Consider the following 23,631-nt stretch of genomic DNA (forward strand, 5'->3'; position numbering starts at 1 on the left):
GCTTCAGGTGGTAAATTAGATCTGGTTAAGTGAACAGGTCCAGGTGGGACGGTCTCCACAGAAAGGACACCTGGGTTAATTCTAGGGACATTTCTGCCAAACACTGAGCTTTATTCGGATAGTCGGACCATATTAGTACCAACTCAGAATTCTGAGTCATAACTCAGATCTAAACACACACATGAGCAAGAAGTTTGTCTTCTGACAAAGACCCCGTAGTGCTGCAATCACAGCTGTTAGGGCACTTCCTGTCAGAAGTCGACAGAAAAGATGAGCAGTAGATTCTTGACTATTCCGTTGCAGGTAACTGAAAACGTGCTGCAGGGAAAGTTTCTGTAGAGTTGCTGTAATGCGACCCAGGATATATTTGTACACACCCTTTTGATAAAATAAACCCCCTCTGGAGCACTTTCAGACGCATTAACAATTAGATCTAACAGCATTTTCAACCTGCCCCGAGTGCCTCGTACTTACAGCTGGACAGCATCAGACCATCTTGGATCCCCTCAGGATCCCAATCTTTAAGCACTGAACATTATAACAAACATGCTAGTGGCTTTAGTCTAAAGAAGCTATGAGTTTGCAAACATCTCAGTTAAGTACCATAAAAATATTCCATTATCTAAATGAGCCGGGACATTAATTCCTCCTTTTGCATTGATTATGGTCCGTCGCATTCAGGAGACCGTTTCTAGTTGGACTCTCACTGAGCAGGAAAGGTTGATATGTGGTCACTTTGCTAATATGTAATTAGTAGGGGCATAATGTTTCATGGGGATGTATTGAACCGTTTCAATTCGGCATGTTTGGTTCAGTCCACTTTCGTACAGTTTCTGTGTATTTTTTCATTAAATAAATGCATTTTTATTTGCGTGATTCAAGTGCAGTGGGAAAAAAGTTCCTAGTTTCCGCATGGACGCTGTACTAAGTGATGCATGATGGCTGAACAGTGGAGCTGCACGAGCACAATGAGGTAAATGCCATCATGGCAACAGCAAATGAGAATTTCAGAGCTCGAAGACCCTCCCAACCCACTATGGTCTCCTGTTTGGGAACACTTTGGCTTTACTGTTAAAATTAATAACGGTGATGGACAAGTAGATAAATTCAAAGTTGTATGCAGACATTGTTCCACGGAGATTGGGTATATGGCAGGTCGAATATGCTAACACACTTAAAGCTTCTTTCCAGAGTATTTCTCTTATCCAATGGCACCATCTAGTGGCTGACAAGCATATTACACAAAACGTATTTCTCTGTTTTTTTTAAAGATCGCGACTTAACATTTCTGTTTATAAATGTGCTTCTGTAGCCGACAAACAGAGCTAAAACACGCTGTTTTACGAGTATTATTCTCATGTCATGTTTTGTTCTCATATATTTATATTTTAGAGACTTACTTGTTTGTGAAAAGTTCATCAACTCTGCATCAGCTGAGGTACTCCTTAAATTTGAAGCATCTAAGCAGTAGTCTAACATTATTGGTTAGTTCTGGTCAGCGCTCAGTTTCCTATTGCATGGAGCTCTGCGGGGCAGGGGGCGTGCTTAGCAAAAAAAATAAATAAAAATAGACGTATTGCTTACATAATACCACAGTACATGATGAGACAATCACTTTTACGGATTTCTGACAAATCATACATCAATTCTGAAAGGAGAAAACTCTGGAAAGCAGCTTTAAAACGGCAATGGCCGAATGTGAATATCACTTCTACTAAGAAGAAAAGCAACCTTGTGAAACTACCACTAATGTCAGCATTTAAACAAATGAGGTCCGTTTATGAAGAGCACACAAGCACAAGTCTGGTGGAGCACCTCAAGGAAACGGTGCATGAATGGAACCTGGAGAGGCTTGGGACTACAATTCCTGTTACTACAGACAATGCAACATCACAAATGCAGTACAAGAAGCAGGACTGGGCCCTCAGATTGGTGGGTTTGCTCACACCATCAACTTAGCTTCCCAAAAAGCAACAGCCATTAACCAGGTATCCAGATAATTGGACAAAGTCAGAAAGATTGTGACATTTATTCACACCCTCTGCCCTCATACTGGAGAGCAAGTAAGAAATGCTCAATGTTCCAAAGCATTCACTCTTTCAGGAGGTTCCCACCCACCTAGTTGTGAGATGACACAACAGTACCTTGAACAGAAAGCAGCTCTAAGGAAAAAGCTCTCAAGATCAAAAGCATTTACGCAGTCAATAATGGGGAAGTGACCATGGCAGAGGAACTTATTGAAGTGCTCAAACCTCTGAAAACTATTACAACTCTGATGAGCACCGAAACACGGGCACCAGTGTCAATGATACTCCCACTGAAAAACCACTGTTCTCCACTCTGTGGCACCAAAACCAGAGGACCCTCCAACTGCCCTAGACCCCAGATTTAAAGCCCTGTCTTATGTGGACGATGATGGATATTCACTGATCTCACAACAGAAATAATCAGCACAGAAGAACAGGTATTGTATCTGATAAACTTTTTATTTTCAATGAAAATATGGATATACCTCCAATTGCAGACAGAGGACATCAACAAGATAAAAGCTGGAGCATCCTCATCTTCTGGGACATCCACCTCATCACCTCCAACTAAGAAGTCTGTAATGACTGAACTCTGGTGAACTTTTCCAGGGACAGGTGTAGGGATGGGTACCGAATTCGGTACTTTTTAAGGTACCGACCGAATTCCATAGCACCAACCGAGCACCGATTCACGTAATTTCAAATGGTGCCTCGTTTCGGTACCCGTCCATCATAACGAGAACTTGCCAAGACAGCTGCGCATGCGCAAGAGCGTTATGTCGTCGCTCGCTGCGAGCCAGTTGTAAACAGAGCAGCATGGTAGAAAGAATGCACGCTAAAGCTTGGGTCCACTTCACTAAATGTGGTGGGTAACTGGGTGATGATGAAACCAGCGACAACGATCTAAGTGAGACATCCTCATCTTAATCTGCTCCGGTAGGTAAATATAATTAACTTGATATGTTAGCTTCCGTTTCGCTAATGGTGCGTTCGCCTTCTCCTCGGAACTCCGAATTCCCAACTAGAAGAACATGAACGCGCTCTAAAGTTTGGCTTCACTTTACTAAATGTGACGGGTGAAGACAAAACCAGTGACAACGATCCAAGTGTGAGGCATCATCGTTTTAATCTGCTCCAGCAGCTAAATACACTGTTTAAGATAACGTTAGCTTGGTATGTTAGCTTCCTTTGCTACCATTGTTATCAGCTAATGGTGCGTTCGCTTTCTCCTCGGAAATTCTAACTTCCCAGTAGGAAAAATCAAATGAAAAAAGACGGCAAAAGGAATGAAGATACACAGTAAATTTAGTTCACAGTAAAGATGTTTGCTTCAGTTTAATTATCAGCTTATAAAACTACAAGGACGATGTTAAAATACAAACAGTTGAATGTTATTTATCGTGATATATATCAAATATTGTTATATATTGAGAAAAATATATATTTAATTATAAAAGAGAATTAAAATAATAAACACTCAAAAGTATCGAAAATTGGTACCGTTAAGTACCAGTATCGATTCGTAGGTACCGGAAATTAGTACCGGATCGATTCAAATGTCAAAGGTACCTAACCCTAGAGGTGGGAAGTAGTAAGGAACCACTTTTGAAGCAGGACCAAGAAGAAATCAGAACTTCAGGGCGCCTTTCCTTTGAAGCTGACCCAATTTTGTGGTGCAGAAGTAATGAGGCCTCATACCCACACATTGCAAAACTACCAAAGCGCTGCCTCTCTATTCCAGCTACTGTACCTCTGTTCCAAGTGAAAGGCTGATCTCTAATGCTGGAGATACCGTCACTGCAACCAGATCTATGCTCTCTTCCAGTGTTGGGAGTAACACGGTATAAAAGTAATTAATTACTGTAACACATTGCTTTTTGCTGTAATGTGGTAATGTAAGGCATTACAAAGAAAGAAAATGGTAATATGTACTCGGTACAGTTGTCAGTAACGCAGTAATTTCAAGATGCGTTAAATTGCTAGAAGCCTGAAAAAAGATCCAGTATCTGCATATATTACGTCATTTATGGACTCAGCTTTGCGGGCAGAGAGGACGCAGCGGTAACGGCTCAAATACTCCAGCTGCGTCCTGCACTCGGCCGTTGTAACATTCACAAAATTGCTCCACTCAAACAAAATAATCCACTTGCGATCGTTCATATCAGTCCATATTCTCTGGTATTTCTGTACTTTTCTGATGTGTTTTGCTTCAGCTGAGTTCATATTCTGTGCCCCGGTGATTTCAACTCATTGCTGCTGGAGCGCTGCCCATGTGTTATAAAGTAGGAAATCTAGGAAACTGTTTTTCTGGAAGACTGAGAAAAGATGCAGCATGCAGGAAGGTTAGAGAGAAAGGGCAGGAAATTATTCAAATAAAATCAAGAAATCAAAAGAAAGTCCTTGAAAAGGTAGTTATCCCCAATACACATTTTACCTGTGAAAAGCTTTTAATATTTATACATGTGATAGAATCAGATTATCCTCAAAAGTCAGTACCACATCCAGAGCCGTATCAAGGCGTTTGGGGACCAAGGCTAAATAGGCTTGGGGCCCCCACCACCTCACTTTCTGCTCAGTTAATCTAAGATGGCAGCATGCTGGGTGTACAGTTTGTTGTTGCTTCTATCCTTCTAAAGAACTGTTTTTAACAGCAGTCCTAGCTCAGACACCACATCACCTTCCACCGGATGTGTCGAGTTCACCGGGCATCAGATTACCAAATTCATACTGAAGTTGTTTTGTTAAAAGTAACTTAGAGTAATGCAAAAGTTGTGTAATGTCCTACATTTTAAAATAAGTAATCTTGTAATGTAATGGATTACTTTAAAATGAGGGTAACAATTCATAAATAATGCATTACAGTATTGAAGTAACTTGCCCAACACTGATCTCTTCAGAAAATGTGGATAGGCTTTTCTTTTTAGCCAAAAACTTTAAACTTGAATAGTTTATTGATGTTCAAGCTGAAGCTGTTTGTGCTGAGTGTTAAAAGTTTTCAGGTCCTAACTAGTAGTTACAGCATTTTATTATTATTATTAATAAAATGTTACAAATGTATTTCATTATAAAGAGGGCAATTTATTTAAGATATCACCTAAATGGATCGTTTTAATTCACTTTATGCAAAAATTCTTGAATTGGTTGCTTTTCAAAATAAAGATTCTGTAAATTCTTATTTTTTGTGCCAAAAATTTATCAAACTGAGCCCTTCAAAACACTGAACCGAACATGATTTTGGCGTACCGTTACACCCCTAGTAATTAGGACATTTAAGTCATTTTGAGTCAGTTATTTAAGAGCCACACCCACAGATCACCCAAAGTGGGCGGAGTCTCAAAAAACAGGAAGAAGTCCTCTGACCGAACCAGTGCTTGTAGGTATCCAGGTTGATTCCTACTACTTACTTAAAACAACTATTGTTAAAATATCACTTAAAATAACCAAAACATCAGATTAATAGTAATGGAGAGTTTTTCTCACCAGCATTCTCCAAGGCCACCATCATGGACTGCTCTATCAGGTCCCTCTCAATGAAGCTCCTGAAGTCCTCGCGATACACGGTGAGGTCTGGTAGTTGGAAAGTGCACAAGGGTGTGTCCAGGAGCGGCTCGTTGCTGCTTCCGCCTGTGCTGGAGACGTGAGAGCGGGCCAGAGAGACGATGGTTGAACTGGCATGAGAGATGCCCCTGGACAGCCGCTTCTCTGTGGCTGCTGGGAAACAACAGGAGGCAGTTTTAAAGCAAATGCTGGAAACACATTTCAAACAAACTCTTATGATGATGAAATTGCACTTTCATTTGTTATTATTTAATCATTCAAGTTAATTTAGAGGCTACAGCTTTATCCAGGCATCTCTGCAGAATGCAGAAAAGGAACCCAGCAGCTTTTATAAAAAATTGCCATATACCAACATAAACTGGTCTGATGTATTAAAACTGGGTTTTAATGGTGCAGCATTTGGCGTAGAATAATCTAGTCCAGGTTTGAAGAGTCTAGGTAGTCTTGGGCCAGTTCAAATGTGATCAGACGCCAAAAACGCTATGAAAGCACTCCTTTAAGGCACACTAAGTACCCTTTTCATATTTTAAATCATTTTCTTGAGCTAACAGGGGCTAAAATGACCCTTTATAGAGCCATCACAGCTCCTTGTGGGCAGAATGTTGCTTTTACTTTCCCTGTGTTCGTATTTGTGTCTAAATATGTTTGTAAGTGGTCGCATCCTGCTCATCCCCAATCATCCACCCACATTAGCTCTCCTCTCACCTGTCAAACACTCTAAATTTGATGCTTTTTCTCATCCCTGTCTGAGCTCCGTGTATCCTTGCAGAGTCTCGACACCGTCATCACTACTTGGAACAATGGTCGAACCATCCTTTACCGACGCTCTACAGCTTTTCCCCGTGGTCACGATTTATCCTCTCAGGATCTTTCATCAGTGTTGGCCATATTATTTACCAGGAACTATGTTAGTCGATGGTAAAGTGGCTCCTCAGCCTTCACCAGTTTCTACAGGAGTGGTTTTCACTAATTCAAACAAATCAGCTGTGTTCAAAATCTAAAACATGCAAGAACTGTGTGCTGGAAGCGCACTCCAGTGCTAGCATAAGACTAGTTTAAAGACAAGTATACGTAGACACCTCATTACATGCTGGATCACTCTCCAGTGTGTAATGTGTAATGTCGTATGCTAGCGCTGGAGCCCTAACCCTAACCTTGGAATTGCCCTTTAGCTATTTTATAAGTTGGAAAAATGGCTAAATCTAAAGAAGAGGAATTCCAACAAATTTTTGCCCTACTTCTAAAACTAAAATATTTCCATCTATCCATCCATTTTCAGCCGCTTATCTGGAGTCGGGTTGCGGGGGCAGCAGCATAAACCGAGACACCCAGACTTCCCTCTCCCCAGATACTTGGGCCAGCTCTTCCAGGGGAATCCCAAGGCGTTCCCTGGCCGGTCAAGAGATATAGTCCCTACAGTGTGTCCTGGGTCTTCCCTTGGGTCTCCTCCCAGCTGGACATGCCCGGAAAACTTCACCAGGGAGGCGTCTAGGAGGCATCCTAACCAGATGCCCGAGCCACTTCAACTGGCTGCTCTCAACGTGGAGGAGCAGCAGATCTACTACGAGCCCCTCCTGAATGATGGATCTTCTTACTCTATCTCTAAAGGAGAGCCCAGCCACTCTGCGGAGAAAACTAATTTCGGCCGCTTGTTTCCGCGATCTCGTTCTTTCAGTCACTACAACTACAATATTTAAACACATAAAAACAGTGAGAAAAAAAACTAAACAAAGCAACTATGATAGCCTATTAAATATATTGTGTTTCATAATTATGTTTTTGACAACAACTGGCATCAACAAAGAGAATAAACACTGAGGTACTTTAACTACGAAAGAAAGAGCGATGCCTTTACATCCGAAAAGCAACAGCCACTTTCCTATGAGGCATGGCCTGACGTAACCCTAATTCACGACACCCTGTCTTGTTTTTTGCCGACAGGTGAACTTGAATAAACAACACTTTGAAAGTAGAAATGAACCCTCCCCCTCCGTGCTGGCCTCACCTTGCACCACCTCGTCCTGGCGGTGGAGCACAGGGCGCCCCACCCTGGCCATCTCTTTTTCAGGAGCCTGATATGTTCGCTCTTCTGGGAATGAATATGTCAGGTTGCCTGCGTGCACCTGTCGCAGCTGCTCAAAGTCACTAAGTGCAGCAGTAAAATCCCAGTTCTTGCCTGTAGAGAGAAGAGGAAAAGGAGAAAACATCTGTCCAAGTTGACCAGACCAACATGACGGCCAGGATCTGCTTTTGATGTCATGCAAATGATGAGTTTAAATATTTATCACAAGTCAAAGAACCACGGAGCATCTTATCTCATGCAAAGGCCAGTGGCAAATTCAATCACTTGGTAAATATGTTTGCAACTGCATTGCATTTTCTGCCTGTTGCATCTGCAACTCGAACTGCTGCTAGGCAACAGAATCTCCGTTCGCTCCTACCTATAACTCCCTATAGTACTTTAGTCTAAAGTAACAGTAACAAGAAGCCGGGGTGGAGACCGCTGCCTGGATTCCATCAGGTGTGAGAGAAACGAAGGGATTCAAAATTAAATCTGACTGATTATATTTCATGATCTCTAACTTTCTGCAGGGTAAACATGTGTCGCTGCTCCAAGTCTGCATGGCTGTGGAGGTTTTACTGCTCTCTGACTCACCTTCCAGCAGATCTCTGGCCAATCCTGGTTCAGCTCCAGTTGAACGGACAAAGTCGGACAGGACTGCGTCCATGTCCACGGTCATGTGATCATGAACTCACAAGTTATCTTCTTGCATCCGGGCATTAATTTTTTTATTTTTATAAATATATAGAAAAACTATCACAAACTCTGGTCCCCAGGACTAGAGAGCAGGAGAGGAGGTAGAGCCGTCCTCTGAGGAACTACTTGACCAGCCACACCTGAAAAAGACAGGAAATGGACAAAGAAGACTGACCGAAGCTAAAGAGTGAACATAAAAACCTTAAATCAAGCACTTTGTCCCCAGGTAGAGTGGAAAAAATATTAAAAAACAAATTTAAATGTGTCAATTTACACAAACATTAATTAAATCAAAATGAAAACAGATAAACATGAATGATGCAATTACGACTGACACAGAAAGAGAGCAACGATTCATCGGCATAAGCGATTACGTCAACTAAAACTAAATCATCCTTGTAGATTTTTATTTTTGATGCATCATCAATAGAATGTTCACTAGACAGCTGCTGACATGAACATATGGATCCTTTTACTGTTTGCCAAGGCTGCACTCGCCCCCTACAGCTAAATCTGCGTGTGGGGGAGGAGGATAAACCCAAACGTAGGTGCAACAGTGAATCAGACGGAGAAGGTTGACTTGAGCAGGTAAGATAAGACCTGACCTGGACCCACAGGAAGCAGATATCCACTGAATTATTTGTTTAATAATAAAAAAGAAAATTAAAATCTAAATCATCCTTTGCAGCCATTTAAGTGGAAGAAGTACAGCTGATGGAGAATGAGAGATGATTATGAGTCATTTCCTGACTTTCCTCATTTCTATGAAACCTTCTGAAGTTCATAAAAAAACAAGAAAATAAAAGCCAACAAAGCTGCCAGGATCAATGCTCATGACTAATTTAAAGTCTGAATCAACCAGTGCTTTTTCTTGCTATCAGGTGTCACCTGTCAAACTTAACCAGATTATAAGAGCCTGTATAAAACCCAAGCAGGTGTCCAAGACACCATAGTTTTTACTGGAATGTGCTGCAAACAGCTAAGAACATGTCATGTTTATCTAGATGATGTTGGCACATTTACACTGAATCTTTCTGCCATTTCTTCATGCTATTGTGAATATAGATGATAAGGAAACTAGTTTTAGGCTGTGTCATACGAGAAGGACACCAGTAATCCCGTCAATAGGCTGCTCTGAAATCGATTAGTTTGTTCCGCTCCTCAGATTTCAGCATCAGTTCAAAGGGGACTGGGGGTTGCATCAGTCGGCCGTGGAAATCAATGTGAAGGCATTATCAAGGCTGAAGGAAAACGAGAGTCAGCATCAATGGGATGTTGACAAAGAGGATGCAGAGGGCAATCGATGCATTGGGCGGACAGAAGGCCCGAGTCACACAGCCCAGAGTCAGAGGATGTACGGTTAGGGACAATCAACAAAAAAACAACAACATTAAATTCTGTGTAAACAGGTGTCTGTCAGGGCCAGAGTTCACAAGAGACAGCTCAAAGAGGAGAAACATGTTTAAAGAGTCCGTGACCCTTAGTGTTAGCAGCAAGACATGCAGAGGTGTTTCTAGGGCCAATTTATGTTTATGTATTTAGCAGACGCTTTGGTTCAAAGCCACTTACAGGTGATAATCAAGCCAGCAGGTCGCCCTTGAGGTTAACAAACACTATTCAGTCAATCCTAGGTGGCAGTGAGGCAGCATAAGCAATCATAAAGGGAAGAAAACATGGAGTGTACAGTAGAGTGGGGGACGGGTGTTGGGAGGATGCTAGTTTAGAAGATGCTCTCTGAAGAGCTTGGGTTAGCTTGACTTTCTTGCAAATCGACAAGGAAGCCCCTGTTCTAGTAGTGCTTGGTAACTCATTCCACATCTGTGGAACGATACATGAAAAGAGGATTGTCCCGACCGTGGTGTAGGCACAGCTAGCCGACGATCCTTCGATGACCGGAGCGGCCGGGCCGTGACGTAAATCTTTGTAAGAAGATTCAGGTAGATGGGAGCTGTACCATCCAGGACTTTGGATGCTAGTGTTAGCGATTTCAATTTGATGTGTGCAGCTAGCAGTAGCCTATGGAGCTCAATGAATAGAGGGGTGACATGTGCTCTTTTGGAATGACTGAAGACCAGACACGCCGCTGCATTCTGGACCATTTGAAGAGGTCTCACAGTAAAAGCTGGAAGACCAGGTAGAAGGGCATTTGTTTATTTGTTTATTTAAGGATCCCCATTAGTCTTCACAATAGTGAAAACTATTCTTCCTGGGGTCCACTTGTTAAAAGAAACAAAAACAAAAAGAAAACACTTACAATATCACATGGACACTGTAGGATTAATAGTACAATATTTCATATACAATGTAAGAAAAACACAACAAACTCCTATAATCAACCTCATAAAACAAAATCATAAAAAAGCACTAAAAAGTCTATTTAAAAATGGATCAATGAATCAATAAGACAATAACAATAACAAAGTGTTAATGTCACGGTGTTAATTCTATAATCTAATTGAAGTCTATAAATCTAAAACCTATTAATCTAATTGAAATAGCTGTAACTGTTGTCTGATATAAGCTTATGTTTTAAAAATTTCTTGAGATTCACTTTAAACGCATCATGAACATTTATTGTTATTAGTTCAGGAGGCAGGATATTCCAGCATGTGACTGCTCTGTAAATGACTGTTTTTTTAAGTGCATTGGCTCTTGGCAATGGAAGAGTAAAGATAAAATGAGAGGAATTCCTTGTGTTAAAACCGTGCCGCTCACAGGTTGGTAACAACTTTGTAAACAAGCTAAAAGGTTTATGTAAAACCCAGATTTTGTGTAACGACACAACCAGGCTGCAGGCTAGTCTGTCATTTACACTCATCCATGACAGACTAAAATACTTCCAGTGGATATTAGTTTTAAAAGGGCAACCAAGAACCAACCTCGCAGCTCTGTTCTGAGCTCTCTGAAGTTTGTCAAGGTCTGTCTAAGCTGCGCTGGACCAAACAACTGAACAGTAATCCAGACGACACAAACCAGAGACTGTATAACAAGTTTTCTGGTCTCCAGTAACATATAATAAGCATTGCTCCTAATTACATAAATGCCCCTACTAATTCTCTTTACAATATTATCATCATGTGTAGTCCATGACATTGATTGATCCAATGTTATGCCCAGTAGTTTGGCCTCTTTTGCTTGTTCAATTTGTTGTCCCTGTAAATAAATGTCTAACTGGTGTTTTTTTCTTACCAAATTACTAGAGCCTAATAGCATACACTTGGCTCAATTTTAGCTTATTTCCCTCTACCCACTCAGAGATAGACTAACTCCTGTTGAAGCATAACATTGACCTGAACTAAACTTCAAGCTGAAACAGATATGGTTGTATCATCTGCATATACAGTCATGTGCACTTCACTGCATGCAAAAGACATATCATTTACAAATATACTGTATAATAAAGGACCCAAGCAACTCCCTTGGAGAATCCCACACAAAAGAGTGCCAGTGTTTGACAGACTACCATTAAATATAACACATTGTTTTCTATTATTCAAGTAGCTACTCATAAAATTGATAGCAGTCTTGTTAAAACATATGCTGATAGTTTCAAAAGTCAAATTTCATGATCCACAATATCAAATGCAGCACTAAAATCCAGAAGCACTACTCCCACCAGCAGCTTCCTATCAATCTGTCCCAACCATTCATCAGTAAGAGTAGTCAGTGCCATACTGGTAGAAAATCCTTCTCTGTAAGCATGTTGAACATCAGAGTAAATGCCATTCACACTAAAATAATGTTGAATCTGTTTAAACATCACTCCCTCCATCAATTTTCCCAGAACTGGTAAGATACTGATCAGCATTGCAGTAGTCGAGGTGGGAGATGACAGTAGATTGCACCAGGAGTTGGGTGCCATATTGTTTTAGGTACGGTCTGATCTTTCATATGTTATACAGCGCAAAGCGGCATGAACGAGCGACAGGGGCAACGTGATCTTTAAAGGTCAGCTGGTCATCAATCACAACACCCATGTTTCAAACTGCCTTTGAAGGAGCCAGAGATGGGGAATCATTTTGGATTGAGATATTGTGCCGTATGGATGGTTTCGTTGGGATGACAAGTAATTCAGTTTTAGATTTATGAACATCAGGGCCTATTTTTACATGCAAGGCTTCCAAAACAATGTTGATAGGTCAGCTTCGATTTGTTTGGTCTAAAACTGGAGACTAGTAAACCATGATAACTTAATGTGAAATCATCTCTGATGAGACAGGCAATAAACTCTAATGGAAGAACAGGAAACATCTGCCTATTAGAACTTAAAGGCGCACTTGGCAATTTTGCTTGCTTTTAGCACCCACTAGTGTCCACTATTAATCATCTATGATCAAAGCAAAAGTGAAACTTATCTCCTCGCTGTGTGTTCATCTTTTTAACGCCTTTATCTAACTGCTGAAATGTCTTCTCAGCCTTCAATAGTTTCTACATGAGCAGTTGATCACTAAATCAAACAAATCAGCTGTGATCACAATCTAAAATATGCAGGAAATGTGCTGGAAGCAGACTGCAGCGCCAGGTATGTAAGCAGAAGTGCAAAGGTGGCGACCCGGTGCTCTGAAGTGGAAAGTGTGGTATTTTGGCCACAGAGGGTGGTGGGGGTTTGAGTGACATTTCATTAGCCCTGTAAAGGGTCATTCTAGCAGATACTGGCTTCAGAAAATGATTAAAAAATATGAAAAAATTGCAAAGTATCCCGTTAACATTTGTTGAGTTGGTGAGTTTATTTATTTTTTTGTCATTGAACTTGAAAAGAAAATAATTGGGATTTATGAATTTGTTCTCTACTGTCCAGATGCCCCCTGTTGTTTTAGGTTTTCCATTAATAGCTCACGACAAATTAATCATTATACACTTTCATGTAGTCATTTAAACAGTGAAACGCAGAAAGTGTTGATTGAAATTTTAGGCCTGAAGCCAAGTCTAAAAAACCTGTAAATACTTGATGTTATTTTAAATTTCAAAACATTTCTTCTCCGAGGCATCAAAAAAGTACAACATTCTCTAAGTTCCTCTTCCTGCCGTCTTAAACACCTGTTCATTTACTGTAAAAAAACAACCTAAAAACAACATGAATATATTTCATAACAATAATAGTTAAGGTATTCTAAATTTCCTAATTGCATCCTAACAACTTTGTTAAAACCAATCTTCTGGTGCTCAGCCAGATTTCACATTTCATGCCAACGCTGCTGTAATCTAAAATATTTAGCAAAGTACAAAACGAGAAAAAAATACTTTTGCAGCTACACTTAATACATTTGTTTATATCTAAGATGATTGTTAATTTATTGTTTTTACATGCATTTTATTAAAAGAGAATTGCTTCAGCGTATGACACAATATTTGAGGATCTTTGAATCCTTAGTAAGCAGATTTTAAACATCACAGATTTGTTGCATTGCATCTTAAAGGAGCAATATGTAAGTATTCTACCGAAATAATCACAAAAGAGTAACGTCTCAAGCAAGTGAGAAGGAACGTTACACTAAAACAGATTTCATTCTCAGCCAGCTTGGGGGGGGGGGGGGGGGGGGGCTGTCAGTATTGTTCCTTTAAAGAAAAATTAAAGAGGGACATAGACACTGTTTACAATCACTGAGCCCATGAGGTTGCAGAGTCTGCGCCAAGCTAACGCTGTAGCGCTAATGCTGTAATTTGACACAAGTCGACTAAAGCTCCAAAGTTGTTTAAAGAAACAAAGCCAGTAAAAAGAGCAACTCATAAATAATTTCTTGTACCCTTATGAAGCCAAGGCATCTTTCATTTTATTCCAATATCAGGTGAAGCAGGCTAGTGGCTAACATTGAGCTAACAATGCTAACGGTGAATTGGAATCAAATAGTCCGTTCTAAAAGGATCTCAGGCTACTTTTTATTTGCAACAGCTTGATATTACAGTGTAATGTATGTGTGAAGCAGACCCAAATTTGACCACAGGGTGTCTTTTTTTACTTTATTCTTACTTATTGCACCTTTAAATCAGTTCATAAGTTAAAACAATTTAAGAAACATTGATAAAGTAAATGCTGGAGCATATGGTGTGAATACCAAATTGCCATATGCTGTTTTTACCGTTTCTTTGTATTTGTTTGCAATTAACGTACGAAAATTGACAATATAACGCAATTATAAACACATAATTACACATCTACCAGAGTCATCTTTTCATCCGAATCAAGCTTTGACTGTTAATTTTTCCTCATCCATCTACAGTCATCTCTTCCGCTCCATCCTGAGACTCCTCCACCTCCCAGTGTTCTGAGTTTGGCGTGACTCACTCAAGTCTTTTCCACTGCATCTGATGAGTCACAAGTTTACTCTTCCAACATCTCTCCAACATCCTTCTCAATTCCCTACCACCCTGGTTTCTTATTTGTCTTCATCTTTAATAAGCCACACAGACGCTGGCTTTCTCAGCCAGCAGTGGATTTCTGTGGATTTCTCTGCAAAGTCAGCAACTCAGCAATTTGCCCAGAACGGTGTTAACATTCCCACAGCTTCTCAGCTCTTTGATCTCAGCTAGTTGCAAACACTTTGGCAGTGACTATGTTTACATGCAGCCAATATCCGGGTTATGATCGGGTTAAGGTCGGTATTCGGGTTTCTGAGTTGATCAGAATAACCCGTTTACAAGCATAAGACATAATGTTCATACTTTTCACCAGACCGATGAAGACAGAGGTTTTCTCATCACTCCAAAAGTGTGGTGCTGTGCCGCGACTTGCCACGTTGCTCCCAACTTGTTGTTTACTTCCGGTGTTCTGGCGCATACAAGACGTCTCGCTACTCAAAAGACCAAGATTCCTTGCGAACAGAGCATGCGCAGAACACACGCTTTGATGGGGATATCCCGATATGCATTTACATGACCAAACATTCGGGTTAGAAAAGGGTTACCCCAGGTGTAGTAACCGGGTTTTTAAAAACCCGGTTATGAGCATATCCGGGGTTTTGGCGGTGTTTACATGGCCGTGCGGAACCGGGTTATTGTGAATATTCGGGTTTTAAAAGGGTTACTGGCTGCATGTAAACACACTAAGTGTTTCCCCTAGAAATTTTTCCAGCTGTGGTGGTGGTGGTGGTTGGGGGGGGTGAAATTATGACACGTCTTACCTTTATGTTAATATTGTTTTATTTGATGCACTCCACTTTGAACTGCACCAATCCAGCAACTGCTGCATTTTAATAAGTAGTATTAAAGGTGAGTACACCAAAACAAGCAACAACAGAGTAGTTCCCACTGCTTCTTCAGGAAACAGCGCAAAAAAATAAAAAGTAAATCAAATTTGGGATCATGTAAGCGTGGCGCTAGGATTTCAGCCGTGGCGGGCTGCTACGGCTACGCCTTTGTAAAAGAAACACTGCTTTGGTGTAAGAACAGGAACTTTGAAGTTACTCAGAATGACAGAAATGTAGAAAATACTGGGTTTTGACAAAGACCTCATGAGCAAGTTTGTTATCAAACTCCTACAATAAATACACACAAACTCCCACACACTCACACAAAAAAGCCAATAGGAAATGTACTATGTCTATTCCTGCAGCAAGATTCTGTGAATCCATGATTGTTTTTTCTTTTTACTAATTGATGATTAACTCAGCCAATAACCAGCTTTATCAGCAGCTATCTGAATCAGTAGGGGAGTATATATCTGGTGATGCGATATGATTCAATACAGGTGGGATGATGCAATGTCGAAGTTTACATTTTTAGGTCTGAATTTCCTTGCAAAGCTCAGACCATACACTTCCAAGACACTTCCATCCGGAATTCCCACGACATCTCATCGTTCCGTCGGAATGAAGGCAGTAAAAACTGCTGCCACCTAGCAGTCTATAATATATATAAATTTACTAATAAATATAGATTTTAATTAAATTCAGCAAAAGCACCGAGCTGCCCGAGGATGTGCCTTACTTTAAATAGGCTTTACTAAGGACAAATATCGATCAATGCAGATATATTAAATAAACACAATAAATACTGGCCAGATATATCGGCCAATCAGTATATCTGTCTGTCTACCCCCCTATTAGGAAATATTAATGCTGAGATTAGGAATGCTCGATTTCCACATTTTATAAAAACAAAAAGAAAACAGTAACTAGGCTTTCTAGACAGTTTGTGAAATGTTTTAATGGATGTCTAATCGTATTCAGACTAACAGGCATACAGAAATGTAACATGTCTTTCCTACAAAAGCAATATTCTATAGAATATAGACAAGTAAAAGACAAGTTTCCAAACTTGCAATTCAAGTCTCATTCTGAGCAGAAAACACATGAAAACATGGGCAAACGTCTCACATTTACAGTAATCCTGGTGGTGGAACCTAACAGCGGTGGCAGAGACTTTACTTTTCTGCTACTGTAAAATGTCTCAATCCTCCAAAATGTTACAGTCAGGGTTAAAAAGATTATCAAGCCTAAACAAACTGATACCAGCGAGCAGCAGAAATTAACAATGAGTTAAACGGACATATAAACGCAGCTAGTGTAATCTGCCTGAGCTCAGTCAGCTAACCAGATTAGAGCGCTCCACAGAGGAAGACCGCTGACCGACACCCTTTGTTGTTTAACAATGAGTTAAACGGACAAGATAAAAAAACAAGATGGGAGAAACAGCCTCATCTGTATCCGTTATCCTGCGAGCCAACTCCTGCACCTGGCTTCCACTCAAACAAACTTCAAACACTCACCATCAGGGTTTTTGCAGATTTTTTTTTGAAATTGTTGTTATGGAAAAATTCAGCTGTTATGGTTGATTTTTCCCCTGTAAGTCTTCAGAAAACACGAGTAATAAAGTAGTAGGACATAAAGGCAATGCAAGATGGAGCTGCCGTCCTGCATGGAGTTGGCGTGTACTCTCTATGAAGGCATGTTTTCTCAGGGTACTCCACTTTCCTCCCACAGACCAGAAACATGCATGGCAGCTTAACCTTGGATAAAAGTGCCTCCTAAACAAATAAAACATAAACACTGTCATCTCTCAGATGAAAGCTAATGGACTCCACAGGCGTAAGATCTCACACATAGAAATCCTCCTTTTAGCTAGTCTGACCAGCCAGCCTCATGCTTCCTGATGGGAGGCATAGTTCTCTGTGCAGAATTAAACAGACCAGGCCAGGCCAGGCTACCTTTTAGCCTCATGAACTCCAACATTCCATTGATGGTAACACTTTTTAATTTCTCAGCCAGCAAGAACAGGTTTTAAACTAAATTGACTGCGTGTGGATCACTGGCTAACAGAACATAGGCCAGTCAGTGATTTGTATCTGGGATGGCGGAGCTTTTGTCTAGCAGCAAGGCTTACGTAACAGGAGCTGCTGACAACATGTGGGTGCTGAGCTGAGGGCTTGGGAGACTGGCCTGGATCACAGAGAGAGACAGGAGGTCAGCGCGGCATACTGCGTCAGCCCTCAGTGGGCCTGGGAGGGTCAAATCACTGCCTGTTCTGAAGATGCACTACTTTAGACTACCACAACATCTAACCACACATCTGCCGCAGTGAAGAAGTGAAAACATTGGGCTTGAGAAGCATCCAGAGAACCGTTTCTTTAGATAAATTAATATATAACTGGCGCCAGGATCTCATTGGCATTTGACAGTTAAAGGCAAATGGTGAACAGCATTTATGAAGGAGTATTTTAAAGCGTTCATGATGGGGAGCCACAGGTCCCTTCTCCTGTGTCTTTAAAATTTAGAGCAATTTTTTTTTAATATCTAACAAACATTTGTTCTTGAATAGTGTCATCACAGGTATCTGTAATGCCTCCTAGTTCAAAAGAGGTGCTATCGGCCATACCATAAAAAGCGTGAACAAATTAACATGTTAACAGCTTTATTTGTATAGCACATTTCATACACAGAGGCAATACAATGTGCTTTCCATTAGCGAAAATAGCATGAACTTTAAAATCTACATAACAGCACAATTAAAATACACAAACAAATTTAGACCAAATTAAATACACTAATTTATTTCAGATTTAAGAATCAGAAAAAAAGACTAACCCCCAAATTCCACTACCTCCGCTCCGCTCCGGTCCGCCCCCGCCTTCCGCAGCCGCTCGCTTCCGAACTCAATTTTTACTGGTACCCGCTCTACAACGGCTCCGCTCCGGTGCGGAGACCTGAGGTGGACAAACAAGCATGCGCGGGATTTTCGAGATCTTGCAATACAGTCTGAGCAATAAATGCGGAAGTTAGATCCAAACACCCGTTGTGTGGGAGAAGCATCGAAATGAACCGTTTAATCTGCCCATCATTTGTGTTGAGAGATCAGCAGTGTTTGGATCAACAAAGTGTGACTACTTTGATAGTGGAAACTGTATTTATGGCTTACTTATGTGCATTTAAACTTCAGCCGCCATTGATAGTTGTTAAAAGTTGTTAAACCTGTGCATATGAAACAAAAAACGCCTTTTGTTTATCGATTTATTGTGAAAAACGGAAGTTGTGCTTGCTCCTTTTCCTGTTGGGCGGTTGTGATTTCTGTCCATTTACTGCGGAGGTGCTCCGGCGTCCGGCAAAAATAGGATCGATTCTATTTTTGCCGGACGCCGGAACAGAGGGCGGCGCACGGCGCCGCACTGCCGGAGCACGGCCGCAGTAGTGGAATTGCTCTGATTGACTACAACGGGACCGATTTTGCTCTGGCGTTCGTGTCGGAGCGGAGCGGAGGTAGTGGAATTTGGGGGTAAGTTTAAGAGTGAGCAATTACAGTGCAGAAGGTGCAGCAGAAGAAACTAATGTTTCTTCATTCAAAGGCTGATGAATACATTAAAGTTTTCAAGTTTGATTTAAACGTTTCAAGAGTTGGGGCACATTTGAGGTCATGAGGAAGCTGATTCAATTTTTGAGCAACATATTAGCTAAAAGCAGCTTCACCCTGTTTGGTTCTAACCTGAGGTTCTACCAGCTGATTGTTTCCTAAGGATCTCAGAGCCCTGCTGAGCGTATATACTGGAAGGAGATTTGACACGTATTCTGGCCCCATGCCACTGAGTGATTTATAAACTAACAGAAGCCCTTTGATTCAGTAGTTTGCTGATACCGGTGTAGAGATTTAGGAAGAGGGGTGATGTGCTCGATTCTCTTGGTTCTTGTTAAGACTCTAGCAGCAGCTTTCTAAATAAACTGCAGATGTTTTACAGTTCTTTTGGGAAGACCAGTCAAAAGACCATTGCAGTAGTTCAGCCTTCTGGCGACGAACACATGAATGAGTTTCACTAGGTCGTGTCTGGATACAAGACCTCTGAGTCTTGATATTTTATGTAAATGAAAAAAAAAACGCTCCAAGCAGACTCCAACTAAAAATGTGCAAAAACATCTCACAATTTGACATTTCCAACTATTTGTCAACAGTCCCCTTCCAGTGAGGCAAGTGCTTTAGAAAGACACATTTATAATTTTACTAAACTTATTTTATACGTTTACTTCTCCATTTAAACCAAAGAACAACAGCATCTAATTTGGTCTTTTGACGCAGCTGATTTTAAATGTCAACCTTAAAAAACAACTTTAAATAACAGACAGAGGAAAGAACATTAAAATAATGCCTGCATGTTAAAAATGTACATCTTTGTCTGGCTGATCGTGTTAGCCAGTCTCAGTGGCCCTGAATTGTTTTTCCCCATAATTTAATCAACTCTGAAAATCTGCTATAAAAATTATGTTCTCTCCAGAAAAAGTCCATTAGTAATCAGACCACATACAGGTCCTTCTCAAAAAATTAGCATATTGTGATAAAGTTCATTATTGTCTGTAATGTACTGATAAACATTAGACTTTCATATAGATTCATTACACACTACTGAAGTAGTTCAAGCCTTTTATTGTTTCTAATATTAATGATTTTGGCATACAGCTCATGAAAACCCAAAATTCCTATCTCAAAAAATTTGCATATCATGAAAATGTTCTCTTAATGAGCTATTAACCTAATCGTCTGAATCAACTAACTCTACCTGCAAAAGATTCCTGAAGCTTTTAAAAACTCCCAGCCTGGTTCATTACTCAAAACCGCAATCATGGGTAAGACTGCCGACCTTACTGCTGTCCAGAAGGCCATCACTGACACCCTCAAGCAAGAGGGTAAGACACAGAAAGAAATTTATGAAAGAATAGGCTGTTCCCAGAGTGCTGTATCAAGGCACCTCAGTGGGAAGTCTGTGGGAAGTAAAAAGTGTGTCAGAAAATGCTGCACAACGAGAAGAGGTGATCGCACCCTGAGGAAGATTGTGGAGAAGGACCGATTCCAGACCTTGGGGGACCTGCGGAAGCAGTGGACTGAGTCTGGAGTAGAAACATCCAGAGCCACCGGGTACAGGCGTGTGCAGGAAATGGGCTACAGGTGCTGCATTCCCCAGGTCAAGCCACTTTTGAACCAGAAACAGCGGCAGAAGCGCCTGACCTGGGCTACAGAGAAGCAGCACTGGACTGTTGCTCAGTGGTCCAAACTACTTTTTTCAGATGAAAGCAAATTTTGCACGTCATTCAGAAATCAAGGTGCCAGAGTCTGTAGGAAGACTGGGCAGAGGGAAATGCCAAAATGCCTGAAGTCCAGTGTCAAGTACCCATAGTCAGTGATGGTCTGGGGTGCCATGTCAGCTGCTGGTGTTGGTCCACTGTGTTTTATCAAGGGCAGGGTCAATGCAGCTAGCTATCAGGAGATTTTGGAGCACTTCATGCTTCCATCTGCTGAAAAGCTTTATGGAGATGAAGATTTCATTTTTCAGCATGACCTGGCACCTGCTCACAGTGCCAAAACCACTGGTAAATGGTTTACTGACCATGGTATTACTGTACTCAATTGGCCTGCCAACTCTCCTGACCTGAGCCCCATAGAGATGTGGAATATTGTGAAGAGAAAGTTGAGAGACGCAAGACCCAACACTCTGGATGAGCTTAAGGCCGCTATCGAAGCATCCTGGGCCTCCATAACACCTCAGCAGTGCCACAGGCTGATTGCCTCCATGCCACGCCGCATTGAAGAAGAAGAAGAAGAAGAAGAAGAAGAAGAAGAAAAAGAAGAAGAAGAAGAAGAAAAAGAAGAAAAAGAAGAAGAAGAAGAAGAAGAAAAAGAAGAAAAAGAAGAAGAAGAAGAAGAAGAAGAAGAAGAAGAAGAAGAAAGTATCATTTCTATAGCGCCTCTCAAGATAAAAATCATGAGGCACTTTACAAAAACAAAAAATGCAAAAATATAAAAAAGCATTTAGAAAATGTTTAAAAATATATTAAAATGAGCAAAAATAGACAATTGTGATTAAAAAATGCTAAGAAAGAGAGAAAGTGAACAGGAAAGAGGGAAATCATTAGATCCTGAGGAAGGTGGAATAGGTGGGGAGAGCAGAATAAAGAGAGAGTGGTGAAGAAGGTCATACAAAAGCCACTTTGAACATAGAAAGATGACATTGAAGCAGTCATTTCTGCTAAGGGATTCCCAACCAAGTACTGAGTGCATAACTGAACATAATTATTTGAAGGTTGACTTTTTTTTGTATTAAAAACACTTTTCTTTTATTGGTCGGATGAAATATGCCAATTCTTTGAGATAGGTATTTTGGGTTTTCATGAGCTGTATGCAAAAATCATCAATATTAGAAACAATAAAAGGCTTGAACTACTTCCGTTGTATGTAATGAATCTAATACTGTATATATGAAAGTCTAATGTTTATAAGTACATTACAGACAATAATGAACTTTATCACAATATGCCAATTCTTTGAGAAGGACCTGTATTTCTGACTAAATATTGTTAGAAAATGCAACCACAGGATGGAAATACCTAGTGAAAATAAAAGCAAGTCATAATATAAAAACGAAGAACTCGGGTGTCACGTGACGCTATTATTTTGACGAGCTGCACCACTGCCTTCCTGCTGTACTCTTGGCTGAAGAGGAGAAACGAGCTCAGATTCCCGACTCACTGAGCAATCCTTTTAATAAATCATGATTTCAACTCTGACAACTAAAATGTTATTTATTTATTTATGTTTTGCAACAGTTCTAAAATAAATCACAATCTGGAAATTATGTAACTTCCTATGGAAAAGCAAAAAAGGCCACAACCTAACTCGAGCCATGTCACTTAACCTTCACTAAATCCGCCTTTCTCTGCTCTAACTACATTAGAAAGTTAATATTCACTTGTCAGTTTCCTGTTTGTTTTTTACATTAAAAGAGTATGATTATTCTGAGATGGAAATGGTATCCTGATCAAATAAGCATGCAAATAATCCATTTTTAAATCTAAACTTTATTTATGAAGTGCTTTTCATACATTGAGTGCAACTCAAAGCGCTGTACAAGATTAAAAATCTTGGACTTTTATGGTGTAACTCATTCATATAACAGTCTACTATCCTGAAAAAATGATCTCTGACAATAATGTCAGTAAATGTAATCTGTATTTATTGATTTTCTAACTGATTGAGGGATTAAATTATTCATTTGGCAGCACAAAAACAAGAACTAAAAATCTACAAGATTTTTTTGTGTTGATGCAGCAAATCAGGTTAAAGTACAGAAAACTAGTCTGGAACAAATGGCTTGTCGGTAATGAAACACTGAGTCCATCCTGAGTTAATTAACACTGACATGAAGGGGCAGTGCCTTTTCCTAAACCCACTCTTCTACATGACTATTAAAGAATCTGCTCTAGTTATTCACACAGTATGTTTCCATAAGAGACACCAGGTCATCAAACTCTGGGACCAGTTCAACAATGGAAGATTCACCGCTTTAATCAGGTATCATTTATCTGATAAGATAATAAAAGGTCCTGGGCTCAGAGGTGAAGACGTTCTCCTAGAATAGTTGCCCAACAGCAAAGTTCTTTCTTCTGAAGTTTCTGCGATTAAACGTAACCAAATGAGGATGAATGATGTTCTGTTTGCCTTTAATGAGAGGAAATGATTCATGCGCATTTCTGCAAATGTGTCAGTTCCATTGTAGTTCAATAACATAAGGCCTTCCTGTGATCTCACACCCTCTCCACCCTCGCTACAACAAAACCATATGAGTAATGAGATTAACGACAAAGACAACATGGGAAGGCAATGTGACCAGTGGGAGTAGTTGCACTGGGAGTGATAAATGTGGTCGATGTTAGGAACAGGAAGGGAACACGGAAAATTATACCATCCAGATTAAACTTTCCATTCTGCCAATCAGGAGGAGACCAACAAACAGGCGACTTTAACGCTGATCCATTACTCTAGAGCAGCAATCATTTAAACTGGAACACAGGCAACTCAGTAGGGCTGGTGTGATTCACA

The 23,631-nt window shown here is 40.4% G+C and overlaps 1 protein-coding gene across 2 annotated transcripts in view; it reads right to left on the minus strand.

The window, feature by feature from the left end:
• otud7b (OTU deubiquitinase 7B) overlaps nucleotides 1–23,631 on the minus strand; it is a 72,332-nt gene that overhangs the window by 16,479 nt on the left and 32,222 nt on the right. The window contains exons 2-4 of one of the 2 annotated variants that reach the window (XM_015949746.3): nucleotides 8,242–8,483; nucleotides 7,591–7,761; nucleotides 5,508–5,735 (exon numbers count right to left, since the gene is read on the minus strand). In XM_015949746.3, the coding sequence (XP_015805232.3) occupies nucleotides 5,508–5,735; nucleotides 7,591–7,761; nucleotides 8,242–8,326 (484 nt within the window). In that variant the 5' untranslated portion in view covers nucleotides 8,327–8,483. Of the gene's footprint in view, nucleotides 1–5,507; nucleotides 5,739–7,590; nucleotides 7,762–8,241; nucleotides 8,484–23,631 lie in introns of both variants that reach the window. The other variant, XM_015949745.3, reaches the window with a different exon arrangement.

This window comes from Nothobranchius furzeri, chromosome 5 (assembly GCF_043380555.1).
Source record: "Nothobranchius furzeri strain GRZ-AD chromosome 5, NfurGRZ-RIMD1, whole genome shotgun sequence".
Classification (NCBI taxonomy): Eukaryota; Metazoa; Chordata; class Actinopteri; order Cyprinodontiformes; family Nothobranchiidae; genus Nothobranchius; species Nothobranchius furzeri.